General features: G+C 41.5%; 1 protein-coding gene across 1 annotated transcript; it reads left to right on the forward strand.

Annotated features, from left to right (window-relative positions):
- Positions 1–4,356: 4,356 nt before the first annotated feature.
- Positions 4,357–12,551, forward strand: nts (neurotensin; the record flags this gene model as incomplete). The annotated part of the gene is made up of 4 exons (XM_080737221.1): positions 4,357–4,417; positions 5,575–5,636; positions 11,348–11,533; positions 12,402–12,551. 4 exons carry the CDS (start codon positions 4,357–4,359, stop codon positions 12,549–12,551), a joined length of 459 nt encoding a protein of 152 aa, XP_080593347.1.
- Positions 12,552–12,967: the final 416 nt, after the last annotated feature.

A 12,967-nucleotide genomic window follows, 5' to 3' on the forward strand; every position in this document is an offset into this window, starting at 1 on the left:
TAGGCCTACTCACATATTTTACTTAAGTAAAAGTATCAGTGCTGCAGTGTAGGAATACTCTTTTATTAGTAAAAGTCCGGAATTCAAAATGTGCTTGAGTAAAACTATCAAAGTGTAAGTGTTGGCATCAAAATGAACTTAAAGTACCAAAAATATACAAAATGTTTGAAACATCTGTGCACAAAACTCTGCCCCCTTGCACCTTCAAGTTCAACCTGCTCTTCCAGAATCCAACCTCCTCATGTAGTTCAATGAATTGCAAAGTGAAATAGGCCTAATTATATAATCGGCCATTTTAATAGACATTATTTTCCACACAAGATAGCTAAGAAACATATAGCTATATAGGCCTACACTCCAATTCTGACATGCATAGGCTACATTTTATATTTAATTTGCACAAGGGACTGGGGAACTTTATCACACATTTTGCAGGCCTATCAGGCCTATTTTATATTCTTCTTATTCTTCTTTAAATGTAACCACAATTCGTAGGTGTGCTCTAGAAATAATTTCACCCACTCTTACATGTTGTCAATACTAACAATGTAAATTACTTAAGGTTGCACATGTATAGAGAGAATTGTGCCTGTCAAGTGGCTCACCCTGGTGGTTACAACAAGACAATTAACAGTCAGAAATGGGATGAAAAGTAGGCCTACTAATACACTTAATTCATCATATTCCTATTCCCATAAGGATCAATGATGCTGACTTTGCTGTCACAGTGATGTAGGCCACTGCCATGCTCTTTATCACTAACTCAACAAGGGTAGGCTGAAACTTGAATACAACAGTAATAGGCCAGACTGGCCAGTGTCATAACAGTTAATTTATCCCCTCTATCACCAACGTGATTCATTTTTGAGCAGTGGTCACACCGTCTCCATAGCGTGGCCGTGTGTGTAGGTATGTTTGTTTGTTTGTTTGTATGTATGTATGTATGTATGTATGTGGGTGGGTCTGTATGTAGCCTCAAGCCTGTGTAGTACCTTTTCTGACCACACATGTTAAGGGAGGGGCGCTGTTGTTCAGGCCAGGCCAGAACAGGCAAGGCACACTCACACTCACACACACGCACGCACGCACGCACGCACGCACGCACGCACACACACACACACACACACACACACACACGTGCACAGACTCCACCGCTCAGTTCACACGGGTGTGATTTTTTAAATCATTCTATTGACATACTATGTTGACAAATTATTTTATTCTATTGTAATGATTGAATAGCCAAATTATAATTATTGAACAGTTATAATAAAAAAAGAGAAACCACAACAATGTATTCACAGGCCATATCTACAAAAGAAAGAAAGAAAGAAAGAAAGAAAGAAAGAAAGAAAGAAAGAAAGAAAGAAAGATGTACAGTGACAGTGTAAACTAAAAAGCAACACAACGCTTCTGTTGTTATCACTTTATCAGTATCACCAGTAAGGCTCCCTAATCGGGAGATAAGCGACCGTAGGTCACTTATCTCCACAAATAGGGCAAAAATGTGTTTTGCCAAAATCTTCCTGATCCATGTTGATGACATGAGTGTAGACATACTGTGTAGTGTTTTTCGTGATTTTAGGGCAAAATCTGTAGGAGCAGTGTCCAAAAATGTGTTTTTAAAAATCGCAAAATTTGGCATGGATCGGGGCAACGGTTGCGGAGATATGAGCAGGGCAAGAGTGTGACGTGTGAGGTGTGACAGACAGACTGACGGACTGACACTTTGTGCAGGGTTTGATAGTAAATGCGACCTACGGTCGCAATGACAACAAGAATCTGCACACATCTGGCTGCAGTTATACCTGGCTTAGCCTTCTGTAAATCCCATTACTGTAGGTAGACAAACTGTATAGATAACAATGTGAAATGGCTGGACAACCAGACAGCAGGCCATTCGCATAACACAACACACATTAGTAAAATACTGGCCATAAATTATCTGGAGAGAATGCAAATATAAAAATAAAAAAATCATCACTGGCAACTACAAATAAATGTACGTCACTGATAAATCAAAGATTCCCTTTGTAGAACTCCCTAGAATGGAGTTGAGGAAGATTACTACAGACCTCTTAATGGGCTAATAAAAGTCACTTCCTGGGGTAATAAAAGTCACTAGTAATCCTCAATACTGTGATTACATGCATGGTTTCTGTGAATTAAGCATGAGAATGATTAAAGACATAAACAGATGTGGTAACAGGAAAAGCCGACCTAAAACAAAGTTGACCCAAACTCGTTTCCCAACGTACGGGTCTGTGGCCTTAAGCTAGATGCAGAATAGACAAAAATCTAATCTTTGCTTCTGGGGTCCCTGGAACAAAATATTTTGCGATGGGGGTCCGTGGCCAAATACATATCGTTGTGGGGGTCCTTGACATGACAAAGTTTGAGAAACAATGATAGCAACATACGTTTTTTCCAGGAAAACTGTTAGGATTTAGAAGACATTTCTAGAATGTGCCTATCAGTGGTTAAGGACCCCCAAAACGGGTTTTTGGCCGCGGACCCCCATCTCAAAATATTTTGTTCCACGGATGGACCCCTATCGCAAAATATTTTGTTCCAGGGACCCCCAGAAGCAAAGATTAGATTTCGGTCTATTCTGCATCTAGCTTAAGGCCACAGACCCGTTGGGAAACGAGTTTGGGTTGACTTTGTTTTAGGTCGACCTTTCATGTATTCAACAGATGTAAACTTATTGGAGTAATTGCAGTCCATAAAAGAAACTCTCAAGTGTTACAGTACATTACACATGTGTACAGGGCTTGTCCTTAAGGGACCCAGTGAGCTTGTACACAGAACAAACAGGACATACCTATTATAACATAAATGTCGTAAATTATTTTCACTGATACATTTTGGTAGTACACAAGTTTATCAACCAATTTAGAGAGCAACCATGAGGCTTACACTTTATCAGAACTCTTCATCTCCAAACAATCACTGACAGTTCTGACTGCTACTGTTCAAGGGAGCAAAACAGGCAGAGATGTCATTACATTATGTGCACTTTGCCACAAAATGATACATTGTGCTATTGAATTAAGAAGAGAAACCTGCTGTGGACGTCCGGAGATAGCAGGATGCAAGAGGTTGACAATGTGTGCACTGGGGTCATCAAGTGGACACGTCAAGTCTATGAAAGATATTTCCTGGAACAGTGAAGCTATTTTTAAATAGCGGAAGGATTTAGAAAATCAGTCATGACCTTTTTGGAGCATTGCTAACTGCTTCCAGTGTTTGACTATGTGTGTCTGTAGTCATGTAGTAGTCATGTCCGTATGCAGTTCCAACAGCTGCAATACAGCTATATAACCTCAAGTGGTGCTGTTGAGCAGCATACAGGGCCATTCACAGGAGCACACATACACACACGCACGCACGCACGAAGGCACGCACAAACGCACGCACGCACGCACGCAAACACACACACACACACACACACACACACACACACACACACACACACACACACACACACACACACACACACACACACACACACACACACACACACACACACATGCACATAAACCTACACCATGCCAAAATGACCTGAAATTGCCAAAAACATTTTACATGTCAATCCCTGGAATAAAAGCGCCCACTCCAAACAGTGACACAAAGGTTGAGTGTTGCCGCGATTTCCCCTTACCCAACCCCGCCAAACCCCAAAATATCCACACCGTCTCTGACAGTCAACCGATGATGACGAAGTAATGACGTTCTTGTAATAACCTATTTTTTTTTACCTGACACATACCCTTACCTCACGTTGTGATGCCGAAGTGACGTCTGAAGAAATGATGACACAGCACAAGGACCCGTGAGGTAGGGGGAAGAGATGATATGGAGAGAGAGAGTGAGACAGACAGACAGACAGACAGACAGACAGACAGACAGACAGACAGACAGACAGACAGACAGAGACGGCGATGGAGAGATGGATCAACGGGATTGGAGGGGAGGGATGGGGGCTGGGTGGGGTGGTGTTGGTGGGGGTGATGATGAGAGAGAGTGGTCCTCATGACATCACGTAGGCTCTTATATACTGAGAGGGAATGGAGCCCAATGCACTCCACTTTACCACCACATAGCTGGAAGACGAAGGGGACCCTGTGTGGTGCTGGGAGAGAAGGACAAGCAGAACAAGGAGAAGGAGAAGGAGAAGAAGAGGAAGAAACAGCAGACGGATCAGCGCTGAACACACATTCTCTCTCCCCAACTCTGTAGCTCTCTGAGTGTTGCTGAGCCATAACTTTATGGACTAAAGATTCCTACACAGACAAGTGTGGGATTTTCAGCGTGGAACTGTTTTGTCCTCCTTCCTCTGTTTTATTCGCCAAGATGCAGGCACAGCTGGCATGCGTGCTCCTACTCTGTTTCACATGCGGAGGACTTTGCACAGGTAAGACATGCAACTCTTTGATAGTTGATTATTTATTTATTTTTTACTCTCACAGTTAAATTAACACAGAAGGATTTTACTGGGGATTTGTGACAAATGTTTATGAAAAGAGAGAAAAGTGCTCAAAGGTCAGGAGCAAATCTATACCTCGCACATGAGAGTACAGCATGCAACAGGTGCTTCCACATGACATGTCACAGTTTATCCTCAGCATGCCTTTAAAACGTACCAGCTACAAACATTAAAGTACCACAGGGCACAATCCTGTCTTAATATAAAAACTGCCACAATGAGGCAGCCAACTGTTTGAGGTGAGACTTCTATTTAACGTTAAAGCGAAGTGAGATACTTTATTTGGAACTCTTGGAGCGCAGTTCCCAGGGTCAGCGTTTAAAAAGACAAAAAGTACAGACAAGACAAAGAGAACATACTACAATACGGCATATAGTCTACAATACTCTTTAAATTGACATAAATAAATACTACAATGCAAGGTTATTCATTTATTCTCCCACATGATTTAATTCTAGTCTACATCTTATACGTTCCTGAGTTTCATTAAGAAATGCATGTGTGCAAGAGTACTTTCATTGTCATTCTTCCATTGATTAAGTTTGTTGCACCCAAAAGATAGAAGACAGCCCCATTACAGAAAACCCAACATATTTTTTATTTATTGTGATAATAGCACAACTATTAAGTCTTCTCTCCAAGTCCCACTAAAGATAAAATATACAAAATACAAAGCCCACTATGTGTAAACGCCAGGCTGTATTGAGTCTCCTTACAAATCATAAGTCATTTTAATCCTATGGCACTAACTTGAATTTTGAGAACTCTCTAAGAAAAGCTAATAATTACCCAGATATACAGTACGGCATGTCACCTTGTTTTTGGTTTTACTGCATGAGGCCTACAAGTAGAGAACCATGGCAACTGGAAGTGGATGGTGGAATTTGAGATTAAGACATATGTTTGGCTTAAAATTCAAGACTGACTTAGCAGGGCAATACATGAACAGACTTAAATGTGGATAAATATTCTTACAGTATTGACTGATGTATAAGTACAGTGAAACAGATATATTTTGTATTCTAGGATGTTTTGGAAAGCAGCATTACTGTATGTACTGTAACTGTTTGATGTGCTTCTAACAGATGCAGACCAAGAACAGCGGGCGTTAGAAGAGGAGCTCCTGAGTGGTCTCTTCAATTCTAAGGTACATTCACCCACTTTTGTTTTAACCTGCAAACTTTGTATGTTTTTCCCTTTTTATGTTTCGTGTATTGACTGTAGTTGCTGGTGTAACTGTGACACCAGTTTTGTTGATTAAAAGAAGGACGAAAAAAGAGATCATAGACCAAAGAGGGAACGCCCACATATCCGCGTTGGCCATCGCTTTCAACCTCTGCCGCCCAGGTGTCCTTTCATGCTGTCATGATGTAGCCTTTTAGTCATGGTCTCACTGGTTTATTCATGATGCAGCAAGTGCACTAGCATGTCTACAATATCTTTCATGATATTGTTTTGGCAATTTTATAGTATTTTAGATACTGTCAGTCTTTTGGAAATTAATTACAATCCCTCTCTGCTATGATGCGAATTTCTGCGTCTCTCTCTCACACACGCACGCACGCACGCACGCACGCACGCACGCACGCGCGCACACGCACACGCACACGCACACGCACATACACACACACACACACACACACACACATAAACACTCATAGCCCAACGTCAATTATAGTGCCAAATGAAAATTAATTGACAAGTAAGTACTGCATTGGCTAACTTTTATTACTTGTTGCTGCCGTTTGTCATGTGCAGTGCACCAGCGGACACATGAGGTAGGGAAATGAAGTGGATGGGAGTGGAGTCGGTGGTGTCTAGAGATGAATAGCCTCAGTTAATAGGATTCAGATGGCACTGCAGATGACATATTGGCCCTCCAATCTCACGCTTTCACTGGCGCTAATTCCAGGGGGTCCCCCGCAGTTTTAGTTATATAGCATTTAACCCTATTTTATACTTTGGCTATTTAAAAATAGAGCCAATCGCCTTCACGTTTCACATTGTAAGGTGTTGTGAACTTGTAGATCTGATATTTTCAACAACAAAAAAATAAAAGTGGTCCCTGGCAGAAAACCTTTACAGATGGGGGTCCGTGGCCTACATGTAATGTAAATGTTTGAGAACCATTTGAATAGACCACTCTTTGCTTTTACTTTTGTCTTTGGTCTCCTCTCATCTCCTCTAATTTCCTTTCCTCTCCTGATGAATGTCAAGAGAAGTCTCACTACCTGATGGTGATGAATCAGCGCTGTGATTCATTGTTGCTGCAGAGGGGAGGGTTTCCATGGGGGGATGTGGTGAGGGAAAGAATAATAAATTGCCAGTTGACTGATAGAGTGTTTCAGATAGGAGAGAGCACAGCTTTATAGGAGGCGGGTTTCTCTCTCTTTGCAGCGTCCAAAAGCCTTCATGAAATTGATTCATCAGTTGTTCTCATGGTACTGTTATCTAGTCATTTGACCTCATTGGCACCTGTTTGATTATCTATATTGAAAAGCCAATTTGAGATTGTTCACTGATAGTATATAGGCCAAATCATCTGCGTAATGCTTACAATACATAGCAAATCTTAACAGCAAAAAGTCAGGCGAGAAAAGGAGAACCTCACTATAGCAGCTCATGCCAAATGACCAGAGTTAGGTTCACTAGCTTGCCAGTAGCTTAAGGCTCTGACAGGCACGGTAACAGTCTCTAAGCCAGCAAGTGACAGACAATTCAATAGGCTCAAAGACAGGGCCCATTTGTAATGGCAGTGGGCCCCTACAGGGGACCACTGAGGTGCATTAATCCTTCAGCCTGGCCCTCCTGTGATAACAATAGACCCCTTTCTGGGCCCGCCCCTTTCCCCCCTCCCCCTGAGCGGCAGCCATGATGGAGTTACTGCTGCAGCAGTGTGTGTCTATGTCTATGTCTATGGAGATGGGACTTTTAATGAAATTAGTCATTACCAGTCCCATCTCCATGATATTTAGATCTAATTCCTTCGCCAGTTCCATCCGCATGATTTGTAGATCTAATTCTATGAGTCCCATCCACATGATTTGTAGGTCTAATACCATCGCCAGTCCCATCCTTATGATTCGTAGATCTAATTCTATCTGTTCCATCTCAATTATGTTTAGGTGTAATTCCATCGCCAGTTCCATCCAAATGATTTGTAAATCTAATTTCATCAGATCCATCCCAATGATTTTTAGATCTAATTTCACCACCAGTTATATCCTTATGATTTGTATATCTAATTCCATCAGTCCCATCTCAATTATGTGTAGGTCTAATTCCATCGCCAGTTCCATCCACATGATTTGTTGATCTAATTCTATATAGTTCCATCCTCATGATTTGTAGATCTAATTCCATCGCCAGTCCCATCCTTATGATTTGTAGATCTAATTCTATCAGTCCCATCTCAATTATGTGAAGGTCAAATTCTATAGCTAATTCGATACAGTCCCATCTCCATATTCTTTAGATCTAATTCCCATGATTTGTAGATCTAATTCCATCACCAGTTCCATCCCCATAATGTGTACGTACAATTCCATCGCTAGTTTCGCCAGTTTCATCCGCATGATTTGTAGATCTAATTCTATGAGTCCCATCCACATGATTTGTAGGTCTAATACCATCGCCAGTCCCATCCTTATGATTTGTAGATCTAATTATATTAGTCCCATCTCAATTATGTGTAGGTCTAACTCCATAGCAAGTTCCATCCGCATGATTTGTAGATCTAATTCCATAGGGTCACATCCGCATGATTTGTAGATCTAATTCCATCACCAGTTCCATCCCCATAAAGTGTAGGTCTAATTCCATCACCAGTCCATCTGCATGATTTGTAGATCTAATTCTATCTGTTCCATCCCCATCATGTGTAGGTCTAATTCCATCACCAGTTCCATCTGCATGATTTGTAGATCTAATTCTATGAATCCCATCCCCATGATTTGTTGGTCTAATTCCATCGCCAGTCCCATCCTTATGATTTGTAGATCTAATTCCATCACCAGTCCCATCCCTATCATTTGTATGTCTAATTCTATTGCTAGTTCCATCCACATGATTTGTAGATCTAATGTGCCGAATCTGAAGCCGGTGGGACGAACGTTTCTCGAGATAAGTGGATTACATACATTACATACATACTCACAGAGATTTGTCACATTTATTGTAAGCAGATGAATTATGTGGATGGGACTGTATCGAATTAGACCTACAAATCATGGGGATGGAACTGGCGATGGAATTAGATCTAAACATAATTGAGATGTGACTGATAGAATTAGATCTACACATCATGCGGATGAAACTGGCGATAGAATTGGACCTACACATCATGGGGATGGGACTGGTGATGGAATTAGATCTACAAATCATGACGATGGAACTATATAGAATTAGATCTACAAATCATGCAGATAGAACTGGCGATGGAATTAGACCTAAACATAATTGAGATGGAACAGATAGAATTAGATCTACAAATCATAAGGATGGGACTGGCGATGGAATTAGACCTACAAATCATGGATATGGGACTCATAGAATTAGATTTACAAATCATTTGGATGGAACTGGCGATGGAATTACACCTAAACATAATTGAGATGGAACAGATAGAATTAGATCTACGAATCATAAGGATGGGACTGGCGATGGTATTAGACCTACAAATCATGAGGATGGGACTCATAGAATTAGATCTAAAAATCATGCGGATGAAACTGGCGAAACTGGCGATGGAATTGTACCTACACATTATGGGGATGGAACTGGTGATGGAATTAGATCTACAAATCATGGGAATTAGATCTAAATATGGAGATGGGACTGTATCGAATTAGACTTACAAATCATGGGGATGGAACTGGCTATAGAATTTGACCTTCACATAATTGAGATGGGACTGATAGAATTAGATCTACAAATCATAAGGATGGGACTGGCGATGGAATTAGATCTACAAATCATGAGGATGGAACTATATAGAATTAGATCAACAAATCATGTGGATGTAACTGGCGATGGAATTAGACCTACACATAATTGAGATGGGACTGATGGAATTAGATCTACAAATCATAAGGATAGAACTGGTGGTGAAATTAGATCTAAAAATCATTGGGATGGATCTGATAAAATTAGATCAACAAATCATGCGGATAGAACTGGCGATGGAATTAGACCTAAACATAATTGAGATGGAACAGACAGAATTAGATCTACAAATCATAAGGATGGGACTGGCGATGGAATTAGACCTACAAATCATGGAGATGGGACTCATAGAATTAGATTTACAAATCATTTGGATGGAACTGGCGATGGAATTACACCTAAACATAATTGAGATGGAACAGATAGAATTAGATCTACGAATCATAAGGATGGGACTGGCAATGGTATTAGACCTACAAATCATGTGGATGGGACTCATAGAATTAGATCTACAAATCATGCGGATGGAACTGGCGAAGGAATTAGATCTAAATATCATGGAGATGGGACTGGTAATGACTAATTTCATTAAAAGTCCCATCTCCATAGACATAGACATAGACACACACTGCTGCAGCAGTAACTCCATCATGGCCGCCGCTCAGGGGGAGGGGGGAAAGGGGCGGGCCCAGAAAGGGGTCTATTAACTGGCAACGAGGGAAAGACCGGACTCTGACAAACCTTCATATAAAACACCCTCCTCAGCACATTTAAAAGACACACGTCATCTCCTCGATCCTGTGATAAGGCCTCATTTGGAGCTACTGTCATACATGTATCTGAAATGTAAATGTCAACATTGGGCAGGGAGGGCCTCTGGCGTATTGTTACTTAAACAAGTGTCTTTTTGTTCAATACAGTCTTTTGCAAGATTGGTGATTCGATAGGCTGTGCTCTTTTCAATTCTGATGTGAGAGGGGAGAGAATCTGTTCCTTTGCGGCCTCTGCATACTGTAAATAGCACAGTGAGATGGGGTTTGGAGGGTACAGTATCGATGAAGCATCAATTTCCTTTTCCCCTCTCAACTCTCTCTGCCATTCTCTGTGTGACACCTGTGGGCCTGTATGTGCGCTCTGCAGTGAACACAGTACAATACAGTATACGCACACACAAGACACCCAAGAACAGAGACCCTGAGCTGACTCGAATCTTGCACTCAAATGAGATTAGAACAGAATAGTTTTGAGAAAGACAAGGTTAGACCTGATTCATGTTCCAGTCCTAAAGCGGGGTGCTCAAGGCCAACTCCGGTGCCTGTGAAAGTATATACATCAGCATTTCTATGGTGATTTCTGTTTTTGAAGCACTATGATGTGAATTACATTCATCCACACGTTCGCTGCATAATGATGGCAGAGACAACAATGCAAGCCACCAGCCAGCTCGTGGGAGCCAAGGCCTTTGACTTGAATAACCTGCCAATAGATTGCTTGTTCGTTTCACAATGAGTTTGATTCATCGTGTTTCTCCTCACTCAGCTCAGCTGTATTGATGATCACAATTTTGACCTTTTTTTAAGTATTCTGGTTTCAATATTTTTGTCATTTTTATCCAGAGTGACTTATAATGAATACAGCAAAACAATAGATTAAGAAACATCGGCAATCTGCATCCAACATCATGACAAACAAAACAACAGTATGTACAATGTTCAGAGGCTTCCTGTAAGCTCAGTATGATTATTATTATTATTATTATTATTAAGAGAAGAATGCCAATTAACTCCCCACTTAATGTGGGTCCTGTAATATGTTTCTACTCCTAAATTCATTATTAGATTATTATCACTGCACCACATGCCAAAGCAAATGTCTTATATGAACCAATAAACTCCCCCCCCCCCCCCCCAATAGATGAAGCAGAACAAACAGAGTGCCCCATACTGGCGCGTGTCACTGGCCAACCTGTGCAGGCTGGTGGGCGAGGCGTGGAGTGGCGAGGAGGAAGAGGAAGAGCTGAACGAGGGGAGAGGACCGTCACTGGAGGGACTGTACGACCTGCAACGCATCTGTAGAGTGCTGCAACCCCGCGAGGACAGGGTGAGTCAGTCAGTCAGACAGACAGACAGACAGACAGACAGACAGACAGACAGACAGACAGATACACACATATTTCATGAGACACAACGCTGTGAACAACCGTTGCATCAATATCACGCTGATGCTGGTAAAACACACAAACAAAACAAGCAGTGACAGATACACGAAATCAATATTAAGTACTCGTGTAAAATGCTGGCCAGCACTCCAGCCTAGCCTACGGGCACATCCATCCTCTGCAAGCAGCAAACACACCTCATTATATTCCCCCTCCTCCTCCTCCTCCTCTTCTGTCCCACTCCAACATCGTTTTCATTTTACTAGCTCTTTACACAGGGGACAAGGGCTCCTTTCACACTGACTGCCGATGAACACCTGCTTCGCCATGCATGGAGGAGCTGAGCGGAGCAATCGTTTAATCACATCGCTACGACACAGGCACTGCCGACCATTAGTCAGTCACTCAACAACAAAACCTGGCTTGCCATCCTTCCACATCGCAGGGGTTGCAACAGTTAATCAAACTAAGAGATTTTATAGATTACACAAACAATAGATTTAATAATAATAGATTAGACAAAATTGAGGCCGGGGGGGTTGAAATTGCCACTTTCAATCTGGCGATGCAACACTTGTGAGCTTGTATAGTAGATCTGCTATTTCAACTATTTTTGCGTGACGCTGTGGTACGACAAAATATAAAAAGGCCTTGAGTGAATCTATTTTGTCAAGGTAATACAGTAGTTCTTAAAAACATTAAGAAGTATTAAAAACCATTAGATCACTGAGAGTTGCAGCCCTATGTGACAATAACACTTTGTCTCTCCTCTTCCCTCCCACACCTGTCTCTCTGACGCTGCCGTTACAGATACTGCGTGACTCTGTGGAATATGTGGAGGGTGAGCAGAACATTAACAATCCGCTCAAGAGGAAATCGCCGTACATTTTGAAGAGGCAAGTGGTGAACACTAGCAAGTCCCGGAGACCGTACATTCTGAAGCGAAGTACGTTTTACTGACGACCAACAGCTGCTGCATAGATGTCGGGTGGCGTGGGAGGAGAGGAAGGAGAAGGGATGTGGGGTGGTGATGCTATACATTATGTGAATAAGTGGCAATGCTTTATTTGTTTTCCTTCTCACCTGTATGTTGTCTTTCCGATTCGCACTTCTCGATTGTGTGTCTGACTGTCTGGCATTGAGGGTCGTCGATCTGCCCGCATTCCTGCACCGTTGACATGTGGTTCCTTGTAAATAAAAGGAGAACCTAAACAGCAAAGCAGAAATGTGTATCTTTGAGATATTATATTTATTTACGATATTTGTTTACCACACAGTATATTTATTTTCTCTTGGTTGTGATTAAAGGATATATGTATTTCAAGACCAGTGTGATGCGACTATATCTTTTCTTTGGATACAAGCTTATCATCGTG

This window comes from Nannobrachium achirus (genome assembly GCF_963921795.1).
Source record: "Nannobrachium achirus genome assembly, chromosome: 11".
Taxonomy (NCBI): Eukaryota; Metazoa; Chordata; class Actinopteri; order Myctophiformes; family Myctophidae; genus Nannobrachium; species Nannobrachium achirus.